The 26,850-nt window shown below is 41.1% G+C and overlaps 1 protein-coding gene across 8 annotated transcripts in view; it reads left to right on the top strand.

Annotated features, from left to right (window-relative positions):
* Positions 1 to 26,850, top strand: part of INPP4A (inositol polyphosphate-4-phosphatase type I A) — a 196,215-nt gene that overhangs the window by 118,968 nt on the left and 50,397 nt on the right. For all 8 annotated transcript variants that reach the window (XM_069072968.1, XM_069072965.1, XM_069072967.1 and 5 more), the window contains exons 6-14: positions 3,669 to 3,787; positions 5,218 to 5,334; positions 6,390 to 6,469; positions 7,633 to 7,744; positions 9,817 to 9,907; positions 10,430 to 10,577; positions 22,703 to 22,833; positions 24,324 to 24,428; positions 25,661 to 25,769. In XM_069072968.1, coding sequence (XP_068929069.1) covers positions 3,669 to 3,787; positions 5,218 to 5,334; positions 6,390 to 6,469; positions 7,633 to 7,744; positions 9,817 to 9,907; positions 10,430 to 10,577; positions 22,703 to 22,833; positions 24,324 to 24,428; positions 25,661 to 25,769 — 1,012 coding nt within the window. The remainder of the gene's footprint in view (positions 1 to 3,668; positions 3,788 to 5,217; positions 5,335 to 6,389; positions 6,470 to 7,632; positions 7,745 to 9,816; positions 9,908 to 10,429; positions 10,578 to 22,702; positions 22,834 to 24,323; positions 24,429 to 25,660; positions 25,770 to 26,850) is intronic.

Genomic DNA, 26,850 nt, shown 5'->3' with positions numbered 1-26,850 from the left:
GAATTGAATTGTTAAATTAAGAAAGGCCTGCCCGTCATTTCCAATTGATGATGCCCCTTTTTGTTGGATGGAAGGAGCTAGGTGGCTGAGTGGACAGGGTAACGTGCCTAAAGTCAGCAAGATTCATTCCTGAGTTCAAATCTGGCCTCAGGCACTTACTCCATGTGTGACCCTGGGCAAGTCACTCAACCCTGTGTGCCTCAGTTTACTCATGTATAAAATGAGCTGGAGAAGGAAACAGCAAAGCACTCCAGTACCTTTGTCAAGAAGACCCCAAATGGGGTCCTGAAGCACTGGGCTGAACAACATCGCCTTTATGTGGGGTGCTCTCATGCTTCTGCTGTTGCCCCCTCTGAGTCCTTGCTTCAGCCTCTCGTTCTGAGGGATTTAGTTCATCTACATTGTTGATTTTACTTCATCGATTGCTCTGTCTTTCCTTTGGTCAGTAAGCGAGTGTGCAGAGTCTGCTCATTCCAGGGCCCTCTGGGGTTGACTGGCCGGTCAGTGCTCTGACACAGTCTTCCAGAAGCACATCCCACTGACATTGTACAGTAGCTGATGTGGACTGAGGTGCGGAGGTGCTGACTTCCCGTCTGCAACCTTTTCATTCTTTTCACATGTGAGCCACGAGCCCTTGGAATCTAGGAGATGGTGGAGCATAGAACTTAGCCCTCAACCAGAAAACTTGTCTGCACAGGCTTCATGAAGTAGCAGTTAAGAGAAAGGAATCTTATCCTTCCATCAGACCAACATCCCCAGTTGCACGGTTCTAGATTGCTGAGAGGGGGCAGGGATAGGAGGCACATGATAAGTGAGCTTTCCATATTAGACCTATGGTCCAAAACAGCTTTGATCTTTGTGTTACTATCTGAGCAAAAATTTTTTTTTAAAGCAATTGGGGTTAAGTAACTGGCTCAAGGTTACACGGCCAGTTATTTCTGGGTGTGGTGCCGAGTATCTGAGCCCGGATTTGATCCAGGTCATCCCGACACTGGAGCCAGTGCTCTTACTCGCTGAGCCACCTGGCCGCCCCTAAGCAATTGGGGTTAAATAGCTTGCTCAAGGTTACACGGCCAGGTGTTTCTGGGTGGGTGCTAAGTGTCTGAGCCCGGGATTCGATCTCCAGGTCAGTCTGACACTGGAGCCGGTGCTCTTACTCTCTGTGTTACCTGGCTGCCCCTCAAAATTTTTCTAATTAAGATTTTGATGACATTTTCTTTCCATTGGATGTAGACATCTCAGAATAGAGATAGAACCTTTTTGCCAACAAGCTGTGGCTTTGTTTCTAGGTAATGGGCTGCACTTGTTTTATTTTTATTAAACAAATGCACACATACCTTGGAGATATTGCAGGTCTGGTTGCAGACAACTACAATAAAGTGAGTCGCATGTATTTTTTGGTTTCCCAGTACATGTAAAAATTATGTTTATCCTATTATAGTTTGTTAAGTGTGCACTAGTATCGTGTCTAAAAAAAACCCAACAATGTGCATACCTTGCTTTAAAAGTACTTTATTGCACCGGCCCTGGAGTCAGGAGGACCTGAGTTCAAATCTGGCCTCAGACACTTAACACTAGCTGTGTGACCTTGAGCGAGTCACTTAACCCCAATTGTCCTGCCTCCCCCCTCCAAAATGCAAAAAAAAAAAAAAAAAAGTACTTTTTTGCTTAAAAAAACCCCAAACTATCACCTGAGCCTTCAGCACATCTTTTTACTGGCGAAGTCTTGCTCCAGTGTTGGTGGCTGCCGACTGATCAGGGTGGTGGCGGCTGAAGTTTGGGGTGGCTGCAGAAATCTCTTAAAATAAGACAACAAGGAGGTTTGCTGGACGGGTTGGCTCTTCCTTGAACTTGAAAGCTTCGAGGTCATTGTGGAGTCATTAATGAGTTTGATCTCAATGTTATTGTGTCCCAGGGTGTAGGGCAGCCAGAGGAGCTGGAGACAGGGCAGGGGCTGCTTGTGGAACAATCAGAACACATACGGCACCATCTTATGTGGGCGCAGTTCGTGACACCCCCAGTGGTCACAACAGTAACATCAGAGCTCACACCTCACCATGACAGATGTCGTGATCGTGACAAGATCTGAAGCAGTCACTGGAACGTGACACAGACGTGCTCTGGGGTCACCCCAAGCCTTCCACTTGTAAAGACACGCCATCTTTGAAGCTCAGTAAAGCAAGAGGCCTAAAACAAGGCGCCCCTGTAGTTGTGCAGTAACAGTGCGCAAGGGCTCATGAGACACACAGAGAAGTCCCTGCAGGGTCCCACTCAAACGCCACCCGTAGCTGAAGGCCTTTTCCTGACTCTTCGGCTGTTAGCGCCCCCCTCCCCACGTCACTGTGCTTGTCTTGAATCTTGCAGACGATTCTCTGTGAGCATGCTTTATCCCCTAGTGGGACGTGGACACCTTAAGAACAGAGGCTTGTGACCGCTGACCCCAGGATGCCTGAACAGGCGCTTTCTACAGATTTCTCCAGTTCCAGGAATTTAGAAGAAGGGGCTTAATGGGCTAGATGCAGAGAGTTTTAAGCTGAATCCACAAGATACGGTTATAAAGTCCTTGTACAAGATAAGAACTTTTAATGCAGAAAATATGAGAACATTGCCAAGAACTTCTGAGTCCAGGCCTCAAAGAACTGACTGAGTGCTCGGCACATTGCCTGACACGTAGCAGGTGCTCAGACACTTGTTGTTGACTGCTGGCTGGTCGGGGAGGCAAGACGTAGACACAAGTCACAAATAACAGCAGTAGGAGAGATGCCAGAAGGAGCAGAGAGACTAGTGCCCCATCGCACTGCTCCTGAAGGGAGGCTGTGAAGGATGGATAAGATTTAGATGGATAGACAGCGTGCATATAGGAGGGCATTGCTAGAGAGTGAGAGTGAGAGACATTCTTGTCCCAAGTGCCAGGTGGTGGACAAGTAGATGCATATAGTACAACTGTATGACTGTGGGGAGTTGACAGGTTCTTTTTGGTGTGATGGAAAGAACACGGGTCTTAGAAAAACTGAATCTGATTCCTGACTCATGCTTACAGTGACTCTTCTGACCTTGGGCAAGTAACTTAGTTTCTCTGGTCCTCAGTTTCTTCATTTACAAAACGAGAGCTTTGGACTAGATTGTACCTTCCAGCCCTAATTCCTGTGATACGTACAACATGAGTGACAGTCCCAGTGCTGCCTAGCTCTCAGGGATGTCATGGAGAACTCACTTTATAGAAATGAGACAACTTTAGTCCGCTTCAGAGGCATTATGGCCATTCCTTGGATTCTGCATGTTTGTGTGAGTTTAGTGCTGTTAGAACACTGTTCTAATGAGGCCGGGGGCAGGGACCTATCTCCAGATGGTCCAGCTGTTTGGTTCTGTGCTTATGCCTTTAACCTCATCCAGCTGTTCCCTCCAGCGGACTGAAGAGATCAAATATACATGAGTTGCCTTAAATTCGTCGCCGCCCCTGGTGACTGCAAGGTTATTTCCTCTTGATTGTATGTGAAGGGTAACGGTAATGTAGATGGGATATACAGTGGAATTCTCTTTCTTTGTGTCATTCGTGTGCTAGGGTTTCTTATGAAACATTTCCTGGACTCTTTTTTTTTTTTTTAACAAAGAACTAACCAGAGCACGATTCTAAAAGTTTAATTCTTTTTAAATTTCCCTTGTCAAAGCTTGCAGCGAACTGCACACTCCGTCGCTAGATCGAAAACCAAATAGTTTTGTTGCAGTGAGTGTGACAACACCTCCTCAGGCCTTCTGGACAAAGCACGCACAGACAGAGATCATAGAGGTGAGCGTGACTCCCTGTCCTCTTCCAGCAGAAAATCCCAGAAAGCCCCCCGTGGCGCTGCGTCTGCTGCTCTGGGAGTTAACACTCGAGCATCCATCACTATGAATGTTTCTTTGAACAATGGTTGTTTTCCCTTGTACTTTGGCTGTTTCTGATTATAGTCATTTACTTGCGTGGCGCTTGTTTTTGAAATGTGCTTTACTGCCACGGATCAGCTCGTTGCTTGAAATCGTGCTCCTCAAAGTTCATTTGGCTTTTTTTAATTGTAAGAAGAAATCAACCTCACCCCTTCTGGTTGATGATCATGTCTGAAAAGTTTTTGCCTCTTTGCTAATCAGTCAAAGCTCATTAGTTTAGTTATAGCGGGATAACCAGCACCCTCTCATTGTGGGACATTTATTTTTAAAAACTCCTCAGTTTCTTATGTGATAATATGGTATGCATTCATTAAAGTAAATTAAATTTATTTATTTGTCGTGCAGATTTGTTAATACCCCTGGTGATAACGGACACATGCCAGGTGTGCTGTGCCACAGAGGCTAGGAATTGCTGGGTCTTCAAACTTGAGAGTTCTTTTTTTCTGCTCTGTCTCGTATGGACATTTTGAATGCCCAAAGCAGTGCAGGTAGTTCTTTGCAGAGGCCTTGGCATTAGTGATGTCTCTTAGCAGCTATTTCCAAAGTAACATTCGTTTCTTTTCTCTGTCCTCACCAAACTTGGACCTTAGCCAGATACTCATTGTCTTTTGGAAGCATATTTCCAAAGCAAATCTGGCTTGTTGACTGTTTCTGAAATGTTATCATTAGATGTTTACCAAGTTAAATTTCAATTAAACTGAATTTCCAGAAAGGAAAAAAAAAAAAGATTGTAGGGATCTTTTTCTTTTCCACATTGCAAAGAAGAGGGTGATATAAATTCTAATAATATTCTAAAAATAGGTACAGAAAACTTAGGACCCCGAGTTAACTAAACTTATCATACTTCTCTGGGAATAGTAAACATCCTTAACAGTCCATTTCCTTCCTTGTCTGGTCTGTTTTTATTGTAAAAGACCTTAAGCCTATGAGTTGGTTTTAGTTACGTGAAAAAGAACAGATACTTAAATTTGTAAGATTGAAAACATGGACATTCAAACTCTTTATAACCTTACCAAAAATAACCTTCTTTTGGGTTGAAAAGTTTTATAATTGTAAGAAAACTCCTCATGACCTTGATTATAATGTTAGAAATATCTTGTACAGTAGTAACAGTTTGTGGCATTTGAATGTGTAAGGGTCACTGGAAGTATCTCTTTGCATATAGATGTTAGTTTGTTATAATCACAACTACTAAGAACATTTCTTTTCCTCAGCCTAAGAATTTCATTCTGAATTTTTAAAAAAATGTACCTATTATTCTTTTATGAAATAACATTTTCTTTTTTGTTCCAGGGAACTAACAATCCTATATTCCTAAGCAGTATCGCCTTCTTTCAAGACTCCCTTATCAATCAGATGACGCAAATCAAGCTCTCTGTTTATGATGTCAAAGATAGATCTCAGGGAACAGTTAAGTAATCTTTTTGAGACTTTGTAGAATCACTTTTCTTTTCATTCTTAAGTGAGATACTAGGATTTGGCTTCCGTTTTGAGTCTCAGGTTATCCAGTGTGTAGCCTTAGAAAACAAAGCAAAACATTTCCAAGGCCTCATTGCCCTTCCGTTCCTCATCTCCCCACTGTGCTCCTCAATAAGAAAACTCATGGTACGTTTTACATGATTCCTGTTGGACTCATGTAAAAAATAAAGGATATCAATAAAACTATTTATTACAATCATTTCTTGATATGTCTCTTCTGTCATTCCTCCTCCATCCCTGCCAGTCTTATGTCCTCCCTCATAATAAATAAAAATGAGCGAAAAGAACTGATGTCGTGACTGTTGGAAAATATATGCAATGTTATGATCTCCAGAGTCTCCTCTGTCAAAAGGAATGCTTTGTATTTCACTGTCTGCTCTGATTATGACAGTTTGATCATAGATTCAGAACTAGTAGGAACCTTACACATCATGTATTTCAACCTCCTTACTTTATAAATGAAGAAATTAAGACCTTAAGAAGTTGTAAATTGCTTTAAGTGATATAAGCAGTAAATGGCAGAGCTGAGATTTGAACCCAGAGCCTCTGAGTCGAAATTCTTTCTACTGTACCATATTATTTGTCTTACTTGGAGCCCAACTTCCCTTCGTGTTCTTTTCATTTATATTGTTGTGGTCATGACATATAGTCTTCTAGTTATTTCATTCTATAACAGTTCATATAAATCTCCATTTCTGTGAGATTTTTGGAGTTATTTCTTATTATGCAGTAACATTCCATTATATTCATACAACACTATTCAACCATCCCCCAATCATTGGGCACCCCCTTTTCTCCAGTTTTCTGATACCGTAAAAAGCACTTTGGTGCACAGTAGACCTTTCTGTCTTTGACCTCCTTAGGGTGTATGCCCAGTAATGGGATCCTTACCAGACTTATTTTTAGGCCAAATTCTTCTGCATGTCTTGTGATCAGAATAAGAAAAACTTGCACACTAACCCTGTCATTCTTTCTCACCTACTCAGATGTATTTACTGGGTTCTGGGACGTTCATAGTCAAAGATCTGCTCCAGGAGAAATACCATAGGTTGCATTTAACACTAAGGTTGGTATTTAGCTTTGTTCTCTTTCAAAGAAGAAATAAAATTCCCTTTCATTTTCCTCTAGTGGTCTCAGAATTGCTTCTGGTTAGTGCAGGACATATAGGTCATCTGTGGAAACAAGATGCCATAGATGCAATAAAGGCGATTGTCTACCTCACAGAGGTCTAACTCAGAAGAATTCTGTTGGCCAAGCTGTCTGAGGAGGAATAAATTCACTTTCCTGGGACCACTGGGGTAATTACCATGTCATACCCTTAGAAAAGGCATTATTTGAGAATGAGCCTTATAACTTAAAAGCATTAACGCATTTCTCAGAAGTTTCCCATTTCCTATCTCTTCACAAGTAGAACCAGACCAATGATTACTGTTTTATAAGGTCAAATTCTAATGGATTCATGCTGGGACTTGGCAGCAGAGAGAAATGTAGTGTTTTCATCCTTGGTACCTGGCATGGAACGCCGAATCTTGCTTTTGTTCCAACAGCTGATTGTATCTGCAGTAGAAAAGGTGGGGCATCGTCAGTGCACCAGATTTCCTTCTGTATTTTAAATCTTTCCCATAGGAAGTGTGTCATCTCAGCAGATTGTACTGTGAGGCAGGGGTCCTGTCAGCCTCTAAGCTTACATCGTGAGGTGGCTTCCGAATAATTTCTGTCCTTAGGGCTTCTTCGAATATTTGGGTGAAGACGCTGGGGCACAGGAAGTCAATTCATCCCCTCAAAATTGTTCCTGAGTTCATTCTGGTTTACTGTGCAGGGAAATTCTTAAAGGGTACTAGTCTAGACCAGACTCTGTCTCACTTGTTTCCTGGAGCTAATTAGAGTTGGGGGTTTGGGGAAGGAAGGAACATTGAAGAGATAGGAAAGGGGGAACAAGAAGGGGGCTAAGGATAGAGTCATTTCCCAGAGGACTCTTAGTCCTGAAGCCTAATACCAGAGTGGAGAGACCCCTTACAGTGCTTGTAGACTAAAGCAATTATTCAGGTCCTACCAGACCAAGTTTTGATCATTCTCTAATATTCTTGGAAATACTCCAGGGTCTATAGATGTGAATCTATGACTTTTAACCAGTCATCAGTGAATTTGAGTTTCTCATATATAACATGTATGATATACCTAAAAAATCCAGAGAGCAAATTCACAGTTCTCTCATTTTATTTGTCCCAGGTCTGCTGAAAATGATCGCGTAGGTAACATTACTGTAATAGGATGGCAAATGGAAGAGAAATCAGACCAGCGGCCCCCTGTAACGAGGTCACCTGATACAGTTAATGGGAGGGTGAGTATGTACCTTTTTTGAGCTACCAAAGTAAGAATTAGAAGATATTGTAGTGATATTATAGTGAATAGTGATATTCATTGATTGTTAGCTTTCTGTCATTGGGAACCTTTTCATTTTCAACCCCTAAGTGACCTGTATTTTCCCTGGAGACCTAGGAAAGTTCTCAGATTACAGTGATTGGACCTACAAGTTAATATCTATGTCATGCTGTTTGGGGGCTTCTGTTTCACTGACTTTGACCTTGCTTCTTAGACACTGAAGCTTTCAGTTAAGGGTGTACTCAAGAAGGAGACACCACCAGAGATGCACAGAGAGTTCCTATACAAATTGAGATAAGTAGTTACAGGTGCCTGCATCTCTTGGAATTAAATACATGAATATTTATTGAGGGCCAGCTGTCTGCCAGGCACTGTGCTGAATATTGCAAGTTTGCAAAAATTAAATAGAGGCCCTTAGGTGGTTGGTAGAATATTATAAGAAGTTTTTGCTTGGAAAGCAATTGATAAAATAAGCCTGCAGAGAGGTTGGCATGACATCGATCTGAGTCAGACCTTCTTGAAAGCATTTACGGATGAAACTTGCACAGATACAAGAAGCACAGAATAGAACAGATTCACCAGTGTTTCTGTAACCCATTCTTATTGATTCTGGCAATGGGACTGACAGATTTTGAATCCTTTCATCTAAGTCCCTGATGTACTGTATGAAGAAGTCACAGTGGCACTTAAAAAGTCAAAACTCAGAAGTTTCTGGGTCTGAGCAAACATGAACTGAAGAAATATTTACTGGAGATGATGCCATTTTAAAGGCACTTGGGAATAAATTTTTCCCAATACCTCAAAGACAGGAAGACTCCAGTGGAAGGAATAACATCACAGACGGTACTTTTACCAAAGTAAGGCATGCAAGAAGACATCAATAAGTACTGACCCACTTGTTTTCTCACCCCTACAAAATATTTATGAGCATGGTCTGCGTATGATAATGGAAATCCTGGATCAAAATACGAGGAGGTAGCAAATGAGTTTTTGCAGACAATTTTCTGTGGTTCCCATATGGTCATAGATCTCAGAAATCATAGAATCAGAGATTAGACTTGGAAAGGATTTAGAAGTCATCTAGTCCAAGCTAACATTTTACAGATGAAAAAAACTGAGGTCTTTAAGGTGTAGTAAGATGCCCAGAGTCACACAGCTAGTACATAGCAGAACAGGGATTGAATGGAATGAATGGAAAGAGAAATTAACTTCATCTCTTTTTTTTGCTTTTTGTTTTTGGAGGGCAATTGGGGTTAAGTGACTTGCCCAAGGTCACACGGCTAGTTTTTTGTGTTAAATGTCTGAGGCTAGATTTGAACTCAGGTCCTCCTGACTCCAGGGCTGGTGCTCTATTCACTGTGCCACCTAGCCACCCCCAAACTTCCATCTCTTAGTCCCAAGTTTACTTCAGTCTTTGACTGTTATAAAGAGTCTTATCCAGAGATTGTTATGTGTAATTCTTGCTCTGAGTTGATTCTCTGACTATACACTCCTCATATTTGTGTTCCAAATGCTATATATAACATGTTAGGTCGTGACTTGAGATGGACAGCTCTAATAGGGAACACTTAATTACATCAAGGCTACTTAATCTCAATCAGTGTCGGTGAATAGTTCATATGGTAATGTTGAATTATAAGGTGAAAGCCCATTTTTATTGTGAAAAAGTATTGAGTTTTAGCTGACATGAGACTCTCTTACCTGTGTAAAGATATTTTATTCCCATATTTCACCCATCGTCCAGTTCCAACCCCCTCATATTACAAATGAGGAAAGTGAGAGCTTGAGAGATTGTAGAGTCTATTAAAGTTGCATGTAAAATGATTTTTACAAAGCAAATCATACTCTAAATGTTCTAAATGGTGAATTAATTTACCTTGTGACTCAGTAAACGTGCAGAATGAGCCTTGATTTCAAGAGAGACGTGCAGTATTTATGCAGGGTTTCTAGGTCATGATTTTATGTGCTAGGTGGCAATCGTTGCTGCTGGATTTCATACCCTCTTTGGTGTTTCCCACATGTGTCCTTTAGACTGTTCTGCCTGTGGATGAAAGCTTGACAGAGTCATTAGGAATCCGATCCAAATATGCTTCCTTGCGGAAAGATTCGTTACTGAAATCAGGTAAGTGGCTCTCTGAATCAGTGGAGACGCCTTGCTTAGAAGCCTGAGCACGTGGACACGGGCTGGACAGCAGTCTGAGCTGGTTTCGTCGTCTCCTTTGTGAACATAACTGCTTTGGCCCGATGGTCATTGCATCAGTCATACCCTGAGCAGGAGACGTGTTGCGGGTCATTTTCTTCTCTTTGGTTTCAGGCCTTCGTGTTTGCTTTTGGTAGTTAGAGACAGTATTACTTCTTCTCCCCTTTTCATCCCCACAGCTGCATCAGTTAGTTTAGACAAGTAGTCGCTATGCTTTTCAGTGAGATTGGATGCAGCGTGTGGAAAAGTGTGTTTGGAATCAGTCCTTTTGTCATTTGTTCCTTAGGAACATTGTCATTCACTTGGGTGGTGTGTGTGTGTGTGTGTGTGTGTGTGTGTGTGTGTGTGTGTGTGTGTGGTTAGAGGCTTGTCCAGGAATCTGGCTGAGAGAGAAGGAAGGACAATCGGAGTGACGGCCCTTCCTCATCTTCGTTTGCATTTCAGTGTTTGGCGGTGCCATCTGTAGAATGTACCGCTTCCCCACAACCGAGGGGAATCACCTGAGGATCTTGGAACAGATGGCTGAAAGTGTCCTCTCCTTACACGTTCCTAGACAGTTCGTGAAGCTCCTTCTAGAGGAAGATGCAGCAAGGTAAGACGAGTCTGTTCACTTTGCTCCTGTAAGGCATGGGTTACACCAGCGATATGTAGCATCTCACAAGACTAGAGGGGACTTGAGAGGTCATTTATCTTCACCATGTGTCAGTCCCTTATTTAAAGCTACAGTAGATAAATGGAAACTCTGCCATCTTTTAAAAAGAACCTCCAAGGAGATTTGATGGTCTTGCCAGGAATGCTTTCCTATGTCTAGGAGCCATTTGTTTCTAAAAGTTCTTCCTTGCAATTTACCTGAATTTCTCATTTGCCGTTTAATGTTTCTCCTCATTTAATCCTCGTTGAAATAGGGAACAGTTGGTTGTCAGCCATTCTATGATGGCTCCTTAATCTTTCGCTTTGGGTCAAATATTTTTGGGAGTGTTGAAAACAGAAAAACCATGACTTTCATTTATCGTCTATCCTCATTTTCTGTTGTTACAGTAACATGGAATGTGAGAACTGGAAGGAAACTTAGCATCACCTAGTCCAGGGGTTCTTCACCTTTTTTATTTCACAGACACATTTTTCAGTATAGTGAAGACTGGGCCCATTCCTAGAATTATGTTTTTAAATGCACAAAATTCAAAACAGAATCAAAGAAGAAAAACTATACAGGATGTTTGTGAAAGTTTAAGCTACTAAAGAAAAAAAAAACAACCCAAAACTTAAAACAACACTAAGACTTTTGGAACATCCTGTATTAAAACATTTATACAGAATTTAAAAACTAAAAAGTTCATGGACTCTTAGTTAAGAACCCCTGGACTAGAGATTACAGTGCGTGAAAGGTTAGAAAGGTGAGGGTGTCATCAGGTTGGTGAAGAGCCTTGGGTACAAGACAGAGGAATTTGAACTTTAGCCATTTGGTTGTAGGAAACCTGAGGGTTTGGGGTTTTTTTGGGGGGGCTTTTTTGAGGGGGGAAGGCAGGGCAGTTGGGCTTAAGTGACTTGCCCAAGGTCACAGAGCTAGTAAGTGTTAAGTGTCTGGGGCTGAATTTGAACTCAGGACCTCCTGACTCCAGAGCCAGTGCTATGCTCACTGTGCTACCTAGCCGCCTCTACCTGAGAGTTTTTGAAAAGCATGATTATGATTAGACCTTTGGGATGAAGTAGGAATAATGTTCATGTACTACTTATTTCACTTTAGTCTTGTGATGATCAGATAAGAGATACAAAAGTGCTTTAAAATCCTAAAGATTTCTACAGATGTGGTAAGCTGATGGCCACAGTGCTGATAGTGCTTTGTTCCTTTGGTCGTGTCCAGGTATTTGTAAATGGGTATAAAGTTTTCCCATAAAGAAGAGGGAGAACTATAGGAACTCTAAGGATGTGTAGCATTCACCTCCTCAGTGAGATCTGAGCTTAAAATGACCACATAAGAGCATGTGGCAGATCTCTCTATCCCCTTATTAGGTTCCTCAGAATAATGTTGATTTATAAAATTGTTACTGAATGTACCTTTAATCTAGGCCCTCTTGGGCCTGCTAGAGAGGCCGCCGTTGGCCCTTAGTTGCTACAGTGCTCTATGAGGCAGCCTGGGCTCCCTTCCTGTTGGTTAGAGTGTAGGCTGGGCCTGAGTGGTAAGATGTGCATTCTCCAAAGTAATTAATAGATCACGCTGCCTCACAGAGTCCACATCGTTCTTTTTACAATAATGCCATTAGCCTGTTTTTGAAGGGAGTGTGAGTTATAGCTCTGATGGAAATGATAGTAATGATCCTATGGAAGGGAAAACTCATTGAGGAAGTAAGTTCTGTTTTCTAAAATGTAAAACTCAGAAATTTTAGAGGTAGTGTGTTGCAGTAGAGAGTGTTCTGGCATTGGAGTCAAAAGACCTTGATTCAAATTCCGTCCCTCCCACTTTCTGTTTATTAGACTTTTAAAAAATCAGTTCATCTCCAGGTCTCAGTTTCTTCATCTATAAAATGAGGGGATTGGACCAGATGGCTTCTGATGTGCCTTCTAGCTCTAAATCTATGGTCCTGTAATTTTTATATTTAAATCCGTAAACAGAACTATTATTTGGGCAACAAGTTTTTGTGTCATGGAATAAACAAGCAAATCCAAGAAGTTAGAAATACAATTTTATTTATTAATTTAAAGTATTATTTTTCATTGAATCTGTGCTGCCAGCTGGAACTCTTGAGACTTAGAATACTTTAGTTCAGTGTTTCAAAAGCTAATTTGGTGAAGGTGGCAGCTTAGAGGCAGCAACTCAGCTGCACTCTCCCAACACCTTTAAAAAACACCTCACATCAAACTTGGGAGCCAATGAAAGGTCAGAGTGAGATGGTTTTCCAGTGTTGGCATAACTTAGGGAGTCAACAGGAGAGACCTGTGACACCGCAATCAGGACCGGATGGGAGTGCCCTGTGCAGCAACACCAGCAAGGGACATTGGAGGCAACCATGATAGTTACAGCAATTTCAGGAGCTCTGTATCAGCAGTGCCATATTCACAATGCCTATGGAGATTACAAATATGCTGATATAATTATCCATCACAAAATACGTCATGCTTGCCATATGGGGGAATAAACTAGAAAATTTATTAAGATACCAAAAGACTGAGTCCCAAAACCAGAAAGTGAAAGCCATCAGAGTAGTTATGACATTGGCACAGGTAGATAAAGTAGAAAGCACCCACATTTTCAAGCCTTTGAAACAGAACAGGCTACCTCAGGCAAAGGTCCTCCTCTCCCCACTCACAGCAACCACCCAGCGTGCTCGCAGCAGCTCCGGCCCCTGGCAGTCCTCAGCAGGAGTCCTTAGCAGAAATTCTGGCTAACTGAAAAAAAAGGGCTTTGCGCTGCCACTGCCTCTGCTGCTGCTGCCGCTGTCGCCACCACCGCCAGACACCGCAGGAACGCTAGCTTGGCTTCCTCTTCCTCTTGCTCCGCCCCTTCCTGCTATGTCAGCAAGTCCAATGGGGCATGGAAGATCTTTAAATCCCATAACCCTTACAAGCTCTCAGCCCTGAGATAGTGAGAGGATTGGACGGCTGGTCAGCAGAAAGCTACAGTGGACTGTTCTCTGGCGCTGAGTAAAACTGGTGCTGATTGGCAAGTCTGCTGCCCATAAGTAACATGTGCCAGAGTTCCCAGGCAGAGGGGAGCCCTTCTGGTTGGTCCCAAGGGGCCCTGGTCGCCGTTCCAAGGCACAGAAGAATGCTAGTACTTTTGGCTGCACAGGACCAAGGGCCCTTTGCTCCAGCCGACCTTCGGCTCTTCCTAGGAAAGGCCCAGGACACCAACTAGGAGGGCCCTGATCACACCTCTTCCTAGAGCACCGTTCCTTGGAAGCACCGAAGACTAGCAGACCCCCAGAACTAGCTCTGAAAACAGCAACACAGAAAAATTTAAAGCTTGGGACGGTGCCTCCCCACCCCCAGGCTAAGCAGAGCACAACTTTAACATAAAGTTCAAGGTCAAGAAATAGAAATTCAAAAATAAATAAATAAGATAAAAAGAACTTGACCATAAAAAGTAGTACGGTGGCAGGGACAAGAAGACAAACTCAGAAGACCAGAAGAGTGTGAAAACAGCTATAACCAAAGCCTCAATGAAAAATGGTAATTGGACCCAAGCCAAGAAGTATTCTTCTAAGGATGAAAAAAGGAGATGAGTGATAGAGGAAAAATCTTAAAAAGAAATGAGAGTGATGAAAAAAAAATAATGAAAAGAGAATTAACAGCTTGGTAAAAGAGTCACTAAAAATACTGAAGAAAATAACACCTTAAAAATAGAATTGGCAACTTCCCTTCTAGCTGTAAATATATGATAACACAGAGGGAAAGGTCATGTGTATATGGAAATATTTGTAGCAATACTTTTTGTGGTAGCAAAGTACTAGAAATAGAGAATGTATGCATTGGGTGGGAAATAACTGAATACATTGTGAGTATAAGAATGTAATGGCATATTCTACCATGGTGAAGATGAAGAATTCAGTGAAACTTGGGAAGACATATGCTTTGGTCAGATTTGCCTTAATCTGAGAATACCTTGAGATCTCCAACATGACCATTTTGCTGCCTCTTTCTGTAAATTCATTTTTCCTTTAAATATTTAGGTGCTATGATATTCAGTGTGTATATTAAATACTGATATTAATACATTCTCTTTGGTGCCATTAAACATCATGTCATTTCCCCATTATCTCTTTTAAGCAAATCTGATTTTACTTTGGCTTGGTCTGAGATGATTCCTCCCCCTACTTTGCTGAGTTCATCTGAAGTATGATAGACTCTGTTCCATCCCTCTTTTTTGATTGTGTGAATATTTCTTTTTCAAGTGTGTTTCTTGTAAACCTCGTATGTTATTCTATCCTATATTCTAACTCATTTTGCTGTCTTCTATGGGCACAGTAAAGCTGTTATTTATTTCCCTCCTCATCTTTGCCTCCCATTCCTCTCTTTAGAATCAAGAGGTTTTGGAGAGTGGTAGATGCACAACACTAGTAACCTATATAACTGTATGCAGTCTCATCCTCTTCCACTGCCTTCACCCAGTGCCCAGGCATAGGTTCGTAGGAACCTTTTCTTTCATTTTACGCCTCCACATTCCATATATTTATTACCGCATTTACTAACCCTGCCAACCCTTCACAGCGCCCCCTCCAAAGACAGAACTGGCTCTGCTTATTACTCATCCCTCCCTGAATCTACTCATACTCTTTTTTTTTAAGCAATCAGGGTTAAGTAACTTGCTCAAGGTTACATGGCCAGTTATTTCTGGGTGTGGTGCTGAGTATTTGAGCCCGGCTTCAATCCGAGGTCATCCCGACACTGGAGCCGGTGCTCTTACTCGCTGAGCCACCTGGCTGCCCCTAAGCAATCGGGGTTAAGTAACTTGCTCAAGGTTACATGGCCAGGTGTTTCTGGGTGGGTGCTAAGTGTCTGAGCCCAGGATTCGATCTCCAGGTCATCCTGACACTGGAGCTGGTGCTCTTACTCACTGTGCCACCTGGCTGCCCCATCTACTCTTACTCTTAATCCCCATTTCACTTTCCCTGTCTTCTTCTGATTCCCTGGTTGAGTTTAATCTAACTCTCTGTGTGCGTGTGCTTACTTTTCTTTATCCAATTCAGATGAACATGAAGTTCATACTGCAGCCCTCTCCCCGACTCCTTTCTCCATGTTTGTATAGTCTCCTCTTGAACCTTGATTAAAACACACGTATGAATGTTTACATGCATGGGCAAGTGAACAGAATGAGAACAGTTTGCACAGTGACCACAGAGGTGTAAAAGAAAACGACATCGAAAGACTGGAACTGATCAATGCAGTGATTTCAGAGAACTGACTTTGAAGCACACTTGCTTCTCACAATACAGTTTGTGTTGTTAGACAGGGACAGTGTGTTGATTTGTTTGGCCTAAAGTATGTTTCTTTGTCACAAGGGAGAGTTCTTTTGGGAGGGTGAGGGGGTGGAGTAACTGGAAAGTAACATGGACTTTGATTGTTTCAATAAAGAATCACTAAGACTTCCATTTAATGTGAGATCCTTGTCCAGGGACTGGGTATACATGCAACTAAAGGAAATGAGTCATTATCAATCTTGATGTTCTTGCTATAAATGAAAGCAGAAGAGAAGGGACTTGTAGCTAAACGGAGGGGGCGATATATAAAGACAAAATTGTATGAACAATCCCTGCTCTCGAGGAATTCACATTCTAATGGAGGGACAACATGCACTTAATACGTACAAAATGAAAACTGGGATGGGAAGTCGTTGAAGTGGGAAGGCGCTTTCTGTTGGGAGAATCAGGAAGATGGTGCTTGAACTGAGTCTTGAAGGAAACTAGACTTTCTAGAGGAGTGAAATCAGAAATGGGATCAACCAGTGCAAAGTGATTGAGGTGGGAGATGGGATGTCATTTGAGCAGCACGGGATGTGTCTTGAGTGTGGAGAGGAGTAATGTGTAGAAAAGATGGGAAAGGGCCAAGTCATAAAGACCCTTAAATGAATTTTTGTTTAGTGCTAGAGATAATAGATGCTGGAGCTTACTGAGTAAGAGTGTTTACTTAGTCAAACCTATGCTTTTGCAAAAGCAGTTCTATGAGCAGAATTGGAATGTGAAAGGCATGAGGTGAGATGACCAAGATAGCTATGGTGGTCATTCAGATGAGAAGTAATTTGTGTCTGAACTAGCACGATAGTTGAGTGAATGGAACAATGTGGTGGAGATAGAAATGGCAAGTTTCACCAACTGAAGAGATGTGTGGGTTGAGGGGGAGTAAAGAATCCAACATGACACTGAGTTTGGGAGGCTTGTAGTCTCTCCAGCAGTGGTTTGGAGAGAAAAATAATGAATTCTTCTTTGAATCTTCTCAGGTACAAGATGCCTCTAGGACCTCCATCTAGACATATTCAGTAAGCAGTTAGTGATGTGGAAGTAGGACTTAAGAGACAGGTAGAGCTGGATATGTAGATCTAAGAGTCATCGGTGTGGTGCTGGTAACTGAATCCATTGGATCTCATGAAGTCGCCATGTAAGAGTGTAGAGGGAGAAAAGAGAAGAGAACACAGTCCACAGACTAGGGACTAGACCCATGGATGACAGTGATGACATAGATGATAAATGAACAAAGAAGTTTTAGAAGTAGCCGTACAGGTAGGAAGACAACCAGGAGAAACTATAACATGAAAACTGGAACAGGAGAAAATATCCAGGAGGAGAATATAGTCAGCAGTGTCCGTTGCTAAGGAGAATTGAGAGGAAGTCAATACATTTGGCAGATAGAGTTTATCGGTAACTTTGCAGCAGGCAGTTTGAGGTGAGGATTGAGGTGAGAAGCAAGGCTGAAGGATTTTTAGAAGAGACTGAAACGAGAAAGTGGAAGCACCAAGCAGAGCCAACTTTTCTTAAGGGATTTGGCAAATAAAAGGAAGATTGAAACATAAGTTGGTAGCTAGCAGACATGGTTAGGTCAAGTGATAAGGAGCCGTTGTCCAGGGCACGTTTGTAGGGAGCAGGGAAGAAGGCTATAGGAAGAGGTTGGAGATGAGAGAGGGGGTGAGAGTGGGGCCAGTCTCCTGGAGAAAATGGGAGGATTGCATCTTAGTCCTCACCACATATTCTTCAATCAAGTGACTCAGGCATCCTGGCTGTTTGACAAACAAGACCCTCCATCTCTCAGGTCTAGGCATTTTCTCTGGCTGTCCCTCATGCCCAGAATGTTCTCCTTCCTCAACTCTGCCTACTGACTTCCCTGGTTTCCTTTAAGTCCATTTTGTGACTGTCTTCTGGCATAAGATAGTCCTTCCTGGAGAGGATGTGAGGTTTTTCCTCAGTTAACTATTTCCCCTCTAAATTCAACTGCATTGTGTAAAACCTTTTCAATTATATGTTATCAAAGTTGCCTATTTTATATTTTGTGATCTGTGTCTCTTGTCTGGTAATTAATCTTTCCCTTGCTCACAGTTGCAAGATATTTTCTTCCTTGATCTTCTGATTTATTTGATGTGACGTTTTACACCCAGAATATGTATCCATTTTGAGCTTATTGTGTGTGGTACATAGTGTGAGATCTTGATCTAAATCTAATTTCTGCCCAGATGACTTTTTATCTCATTACTTTAAGAAGGGATTTGAAAAATGCTATCCACCTCCAGAGAAAGATCTGATGGAATCTGAATGCAGATTTTAGCATTCTTTTTTTACTCTTTATTATTCTTTTTTTTTGGGGGGGGGTTTCTGTTTTCTTTTGCAACATGGCTGATATGGAAATGTTTTGCATGACTACACATATCACATTGCTTGTCTTCTCAGGGAAGGAGGGGGGAAGGAGAGGGAGAGAACATGGAACCCAAATTTTTAAAAATGACTAAATGTAAAAAATTTTTGTTTACATGTAATTGAGGAAAAGATAAAAATTAAATATGAAAAAAGGGGCTGGACAGTCACTAAAAATGACAAACACCAATAACATCATTAAAAAACTTAACTGCTGGGGCAGCTAGGTGGCACAGTGAATAGAGCACCAGCCCTGGAGTCGAGGACCTGAGTTCAAATCCGACCTCAAACACTTAACACAAAAACTAGCCATGTGACCTTGGGCAAGTCACATAACCCCAATTGCCCCCCAAAAAGCAAAAGAAAAAAAAACTTGATTGATCATACTGTAACAGTTGGGAAATGACTAGTAATCGAATCATGTTCAAATCATCTCTTTAGTCAGAATGCTAATTTTTCAGAGCAAGGATCAAAACCAATAACAAATTGGAAGAACAGAATTGAGGAGATATACAATTGAGGTCTATGCATCCTGGTATATTTAAGCAAGCTGTTGAAGCTAAGAAATGGGAACTGGATGTCAGCAAACATCAGCACTGACTATCAACCTTCCCAAAGGCAATGTAAGAGATGTAAATCACTTAACAAAATGAGCAGACCAGAGAAACCCAGAAGTCATCTCAGGCAACAAAAAGCTAACAAAGGGAAAGAAATCCAGCTTTATTAAAGACCAGCCTGATTTAGCATATAAATTCATAAAGTTTTAAAGAAGATAGTGCCTCATAAAATAGCAATAGCAAAAGAAGCAAGAAAGGGAAAACAGGTTTGCTCAAAGTTTGTCAAGGCACCCTACTGAACAGAGGCGTGCCAGAGGCTTGTTAAAGATGAAACCAGGAAGACCACAGACAAAGGAGAAATGGAAAAGGTCGGCTGAGATTTCTGTGACCAAATTTTCTCTGTCATTGAGCCAGTGGCTTCGGATTTTATCAGTCTCCATTATGCTGCAAGAAGAAAAATGGCACTACAGACAACCAAGATGCAACTATATTAGACAAGTATCCCAAAAGGAAGCCTTTGCTGGAGGAGATGATTTTGAGCACATTGAGTGATTCATACTCAAGACGCTTGAAAGAGGGGAAGATATCAAATGCCTTTAAAAAATTCATGTACCTTAACATTGCCCAAACAGGGTAGCCAAGAAATTATTGATAACTACCAACTCTGCCAACTTTCCCATTTCTACAAAAAAAATTTTTTTTATGAGAACAATCTACATATACATAAAGGACAACCTTGATGAAGATATGCGAAAGTAACAAGAAGACTTATAAAAATTATCCTACAGCAAACCAAAACTTCATAGTCATATAAATTGACTTAGAGGTGCAGAGAATACCAGATCTCATTATGCTTATTATTATTATTATTATTATTTTGCTTTTTGGAGGGCAATTGAGGTTAAGTGACTTGCCCAAAGTCACACGGCTAGGGGTGTGTGTGTGTGTGTGTGTGTGTGTGTGTGTATGTGTGTGTGTGTGTGTGTGTGTGTGTGTGTGTGTGTGAAGTGTCTGAGGCCAGATTTGAACTCAGGTCCTCCTGACTCAAGGGCCGGTGCTCTACTCACTACACCACCTAGCTGCCCCTGTGCTTATTTTTTTTCAAGCTTTTGATTCAGTAGAACAAATTTTCTCCTTTAAAGGCTCTTCTCCAACAAGATGTCTTTCATGTATACATCAAAATCATACAAAGCTCTTTGAAAGGTATGACAAAAAATTACTTTGTTCGGCCCTCTGATGATTTATTCATAAATCAGAAAAAACATACCAAAAATATTTGCCATTGTCACAGAGGAGAACCAAAGCAGAATCTAGATGAAAGATTGTGAAATTCTCTAGTCGTTCATGGTTAAAGATATTACGCTGATAGTTTCAAACTCTAGAACCTCCTAAATGAGATCTATAATAGTTGAGATGCCTGATGTTTAGATGCCTAAATATCCCCAAAGGTAAAACCAAGTAAATGAAGAATGACTGTTGGTCCACACTAGCATATGTAGTGGAATTGACTCCATGCAGAGAGCAGGTCTATCTCTACATATCTTGGATGGAGAAGAATTGAATGGGAAGAAAGTGGTCTGAATTCCCTTTGGGAAATTGACAAATACTTATAATGATCCTGAGCTTCCATCTAATACAAAAGCTCATTGTAATATCAGTTTTCTCATGATTCTGTGACTCATGGAGTATCATAATCTCTAAAGACTTAAAGTTGTAGGTCATCCAAAGGACAATGGAATATAATGTTAGTGAAGAAATGCTCAGGATAAATAGTACAGAGAATTTCATCAGCTACATGTATGATGGGAAAGGGGAGCAGGCTGATTGTACAGTCAGCTTGAGAGATGACAAGTAGCCTGTGCACTCCCCTGGTATTCCTGCAGTGTTCAATGATCTATAGAGAAGCACCAGCATGTTGGGTGGACCCGACCCCTTGTGAAGGATTTATGAAAAGACCTACATGGACAAGAGTCTTAAAGTATTAACTGGATTGTGATATGTGCCATTGAAGGGAGTACCTACTTAAATACAATCACAGATTTCATGAAAGTATATATGATTTCCTATTTTAGATAGGAAAATTGTCACTAACATTGAAAGTTTGTCACAGTGAATATGAAGAATAAAAGAGGGACTTAGGTTAACTTACACAAAGTGCCACAAAGGGATGTACGTTGAAATAGGAAACATGATGACTCCCTCAAAATAAATGGGAACCACCACAACAACAAGTGAAAACCAATGCTATGCATGTATGTAAAGCCAGTCATAAGCAGCTCTCCTGAGGACTGCTGCTGTGAATAACTTTAAAGTTCTAATCTCATAGTGTAATGAACTCTATTTATTCACCAAGAAAGTAAAGCATAACATTCACAATAGCATAACATAGCGACTTATTACTAAAGTAGCCACATAGTTTTAAACAGTATATCTTATAGTCATCTTTACGAGGTAACAGGGGCAGCCAGGTGGCGCAGTGAGTAAGAGTGCTGGCCCCAGTGTCGGGAGACCCAGGATTGGTTCTGGCCTCAGATACTTGGCACCCACACAAAAATAACTGGCCGTGTAACCTTCATCAAGTTACTTAACCCCAATTACTTAAAAAAAAAAAAGAGGTAACAGAAAATACACCATTCACCCCTAGGTCACAGTAAGCTGTAATCTCCTCAGTCAATACAGAGTATCCAGGTAAAGTCCTCTTTCATCTTAAGTGGGGGCTGATTTCCAAAACCTGTGACTCCTCTGCCTGGGACTAACTGCTTCCAGCTCTTGCCAGGATTCACACATAGGCAGCTCTCCACTCCTGTTCTCTATCTCAGCTCACAGGGACTGTTCTGCTCCAAGCCCTTCTCAGTTTCTGTTTGTAGAAAGACAACTTAACAATATTTACACACATTACCAGCACTTTCATCTCAACTCACTTTCTGTCTGAGAAATCAAACACAATCAACAGAGTTCTTCTGTCTGACAGAGTAACACAGCTCAGCAAACAGAGCACTGACATCACAAGCGTTCCCGCTCTCGGTTCTTCTCGCTCCCAACTCTGCCTCTAGCTTTGCCCTGCTCCTTCCTGTTACGCTCTTTTGGCAAGCCTGTTAAGGGCAAGGAAGGTCTTCAGATTCCCTTAGGCCTATTAAGGACAACACAATGTATACTGTTTCTAACAAAGATTCCTGATACGATCAAAGGCAACGCTGAAAGTTCTTGGATAGTTAAAACAAACTAAATGTTACATGATGTAGTGACTGAGCTTGCCCCCAAAGAAGAATGTAACAACGCCCCTCTTTCCTTTATGTGAAGAGGTCAGGGACAATTTGAAACATTTAGGACATTGCCTATACTGCTGCACTTGATTAATGTAGTCTGCTGAGTTTTTGCTTTTTCTCTATCTTTTTTTATAAGGGATAGCTTTCAGGGTGGGTAGAGAGGGAAGGGATATGTTAGAAAATTAAGATATGAATAAACAATTTAAAAAATTGTTTTTATTATTTGCATTTTGGAGGGGGGAGGGCAGGGCAATTGGGGTTAAGTGATTTGCCCAAGGTCACACAGCTAGTTTTTGTGTTAAGTGTCGGAGGCCGGATCTGAACCCAGGTCTTCCTGACTCCAGGGCTGGTGCTATTCACTGCACCACCTAGCTGCCCCAAATAAACAAATTTTGACAGAATTAAAGTAAATTTTAAAAAACAGTATACCAAATATTTACCACAGAGCCTCCATTCATGTTGCACAGAAAACTAGTATTCCATGAACACAGTTTAAGTTGAAGATGCCAGTCAGACCTGGAGCCGATTGTAAGTTGCCTGTTTTTGTCTCTCTTTTTGCAGGGTTTGTGAATTAGAAGAATTGGGAGAACTATCTCCTTGCTGGGAAAGTCTCCGTCGACAAATAGCTACTCAATACCAAACCATCATACTAACTTACCAGGAAAATTTAACTAACTTACACCAGTACAAAGGTTAGTGGAATTAACCCTTATTCTTCCAGGTACCTTTACCATATTCCTCTCCAGAAATATGTCATCTGGCTCTTAAATACTTGGTTCTAAGGACCTTATTGATCAGTTAGGAATTTTAAGTGGATTGTTATAAATTCTAATGTAAATAGGAATTCCTCCAAAGTAGGTGTCAAGCACCAGAAGGAAGGATTGAAAAGCAATATGATAGATAGGCTTTGTCCAGAGTGAATGAGATCAGGAGAAAGGACCCAAGTTACTTGTTAGGAGAACATTAGGCTTCTGAATTCTTCTGTTTTGTTTTCTTTCCTTTTTGGAGGGCAGTTGGGGTTAAGTGGCTTGCCCAAGGTCACACTGCTAGTTTTTGTGTTAAGTGTCTGAGGCCGGATCTGAACCCAGGTCCTCCTGACTCCAGGGCCGGTGCTATACTCACTGCACCACCTAGCCGCCCCAGTGAAATGATTTTCAGTCATGAAATGGACCCAGTTATATTCTCTTTATCCTGTGTTGGAGTCATTTGATATAGATGCTGAAGTATTTCTAGGTTCTTTGATTCTGTTATTGCTTGTATTGCTTTGCAGATTGCAACCTCTTAATTATTTGAAAGACAGTCTTCAAAGTTAATTTGTTAAAAAAAAAAATATCCATCACCTCATGCTTAGGCTATTGGGGACCCTTTTTGAATAGCTAGCCTGGTTCTCAGCCTGTCTTCGAAGGCTTTCTAGCTTACAAGAGTCTGTTAGAATTTGTGCTCTCCAGTGGAATATCCTTTGGGAACCTTAGGTACCTGCCATGCTATGATATGGCATTGGAGTAGGACTTGAGTGAAACACAAAAAAACAAAATAATATCTAAGGCATTTATTACAAAATTCTTCCAGTCTGTTTATATTGACTAATTTGTATCTGTGCATTTTGTTGTTGCTGTTATTTGAAAGACTGATGCATGGAAGTCTACCACATATTTTCCTTTTGATGCTTTATGAGCAGGTTTTCTTCCTCCTGTTCAAGATGGGCAGGTGTTTTTCTAGATGAGCTGATAGCTTTAATTTTTGATGTTAAAATATCTCTCTAGTTGGAATCAAGTAATTTCTGGCATAGCCATGTGGTAATAGAGTATGACATACCCACCCACTTGCTTTGCATAACTCTGTGACTCTCTATGTGGATGCCACAGTGTTTAGCCAGACCTTCCAAATGGTGCATTGCTGTTTCCATAGAGCTCTGGTGACTTTCCTCACCCTAACAGCATGTTCCACCTAAACACCCTGGAGCTAGTCTCCTGGCCTTTCTTACAGTGTTCACACCCACCTGCCATCTGCAATGTAAATGTTCTTGTAGGCAATTCAGAAATCTCCAAGCCACCACCCCGGCATACCTGGCTATATTCAGAAACATGCTGATACCTTTTTTTTTTTAGTTTTTTTTTGTGCCATTTACACATTGAGAATATAATTTATATGATATTTATCTTCTCTTGTTTCATTGCTTTAGGCCCCTCGTTTAAGGCAAGCAGTTTGAAAGCTGATAAAAAGCTGGAATTTGTGCCTACGAATTTGCACATACAGAGAATGCGAGTCCAAGATGATGGAGCTTCAGGTATTTCTTTCTCTTCCCCTTTTTATTAAACCCATATTAGCCTTCTCTCGTCCCTAGATAACTAATATCTGAGATAAGTAGGCCCTAGCCTTGCTCACATGAACACCTACCGGGAGCTCATAACGAGAAATGTGAGGAGACAAGTGAATTCCATCGATTTTTATAGAGGGCCTATTCTTCTTCCTCTTGAGACTTTCAGCTCCACCATCACCTGGCCAGTTCTTTCTCTTAAGACCCTGTAATAGGTAACCCTGCATCTCCAGTAATGGTGCTTGAAGAAGGAAAGGACTGCCTGGTCCATTTCCACAGCCCTGTGTACGTACCATTCTCTTGGGTGAGAATCCATCTCTTCATTTGTAAGATTTACAGATAACTGTTAGCTTTTTGGTATAGGTTGTAGCAATGCTTCTGCCCTTCTTCCTTCCTTCCTTTCTTCCTTCCTTCCTTTCTTTCTTCCTTCCTTCCTTCCTTCCCTCCTTCCTTCCTTTCTCTCTTTCTTTCTTTCTTTTTCTTCTTTTTCTCTTCCTTCCTTTCTCTCTTTCTTCCTTTCTTTCTTTCTTTCTTTCTTTCTTTCTTTCTTTCTTTCTTTCTTTCTTTCTTTTTCTTCTTTCTCTCTTCCTTCCTTCCTTTCTCTCTTTCTTTCTTCCTTCCCCTTCTTTCTTTCTTTCTTTCTTTCTTTCTCTTTCTTTCTTTCTTTCTTTCTTTCTTTCTTTCTTTCTTTCTTTCTTTCTTTCTTTCTTTCTTTCTTCTTTCTTCCTTCCTCTCTCTTTCTGTCTCCCTCCTTTGCTCTCTCCTTCCCTCCCTCCCTCTTCCCTTCCTCCTTTCCTCTCCTCTTCTTTCCTTTCCTCCTCTGATTTCATTGGTTCATGGAACTCTCAATGAGGCAACCATCAATTCATATTGCTACCTGCTCTCCCCCTTATGATTAAGAGAGTTCTCTGGAACACTGTGAGGTTAAGTGACTTGTCTAGTGTCACATAGCCAGATTGTGCCAGAGGTGAAATTTAAACAAGTCTTCCTCACTCTAAACCTGCTTTCAACTCACCATACCATGACTGCCCACCAGTAATGCCCTTAAGGTGTATTATCAGCCCCTAGATGCTAGTATTCTTATTTCATGGTAGCTAGAGGCTACCACGGAAAGCTTGATTTGGGTACTGTATGGGTTTGCTGACATGTGTGCTGGTGGTAACCCACTGGTGGTAATGGATGAGGCCTTGCTTTTCTTTCAGATCAGAACTATGATATCATAACCATAGGAGCAGCCGCAGCACATTGCCAAGGCTTTAAGTCAGGGGGTCTTCGAAAACGACTACATAAATTTGAAGAAACCAAGAAACAGTAAGTAACTACGGAGCTTCCTGATCTTGATCTTTGTTTGATGCTGCTCAAGTTTAGGGGGGGGAGTTTGGCCAGTTTGAGCTGCTTCTGGCTCAGTGGATGGAGCTGCTTTGTAGAATTTGTATTTGTGTCAGGGAACTGACTGGGTGATTGAAGCTATCAGATTCTTCTTTTAATTTTCTTTAATTTAAAAATTTAGGAAAAATTACTTTTTGAAAGTTAATCTGATTTTGAAAATCATTTAGCAAATAACAGCTCTTTTTTCTTCCTAATGAACCTGAAGGACATGGGATTTATTATGTAAAATTATCCTTGAATAACGATGATAGCTATCATTTTTATAGAACTTTTTTTCAAAACCCTTTAATATGATATGTCATTGAAATGAGCAGATTTTTGTAGTTCTGATTTAGTTATTTGAATGTCACTAAAATTTAATAAGCAGACTGGATTATATGCTCTCAGGCCAAAAATTGTCATTAGTTTTTAGGATCAGCAAGATGATGGGTAGGGGGGAGTCAAACCCAGTTGGTTTTCATGAATCACCACCCAAGTGAGCTCTGACGATCCCCCTCAAAGTAACCCTACTTAAGTTTCCTTTGTAAAGTAATTAAGGAAGAATGACGTTTGCAGTCTGTTCTTTTAGCATCCTAGTAACTGGAGTGATGTAGATCTCAAAAGCAAGAAGGATAGTAAATCAATAGTAAATAGTAATAAAAAGGATAGCAGACCAATTATAAAAGTGTGTACACAGTGGACTCAGGTCTGGGACCTGCCTGAGTCTTTACATCTGGGTGTGATGCGCACTAGAACATTGTTACCTGAGCTCAGAGTTGATACTTCTTCCTTTTCGTTGTTAAAGGAAGAGACCTCATAGGACAATTGCCCATTATCCTAATGACCTGCAGTGTTTGGGGCCTAATAACTTTGTACATGAATCTGGCCTGAAGTCTTTATTTCAGAGTTTGGGGGAACAGTCATATCTTAAAGAACCTTAGAGCAGGAAGTCAAAATTACCATTAAAAGGAAGTTGAGCCAATGACAAGTCCAAAGGAACTGAAATTGTTGTACTTTGAAGAAG

Source organism: Petaurus breviceps, unplaced genomic scaffold (genome assembly GCF_028583685.1).
Source record: "Petaurus breviceps papuanus isolate PSGF00001 unplaced genomic scaffold, PetGlider_PUasm1.0 90849, whole genome shotgun sequence".
In the NCBI taxonomy this organism is placed as follows: Eukaryota; Metazoa; Chordata; class Mammalia; order Diprotodontia; family Petauridae; genus Petaurus; species Petaurus breviceps.
This window is presented reverse-complemented; position numbering and strand designations above follow the sequence as displayed.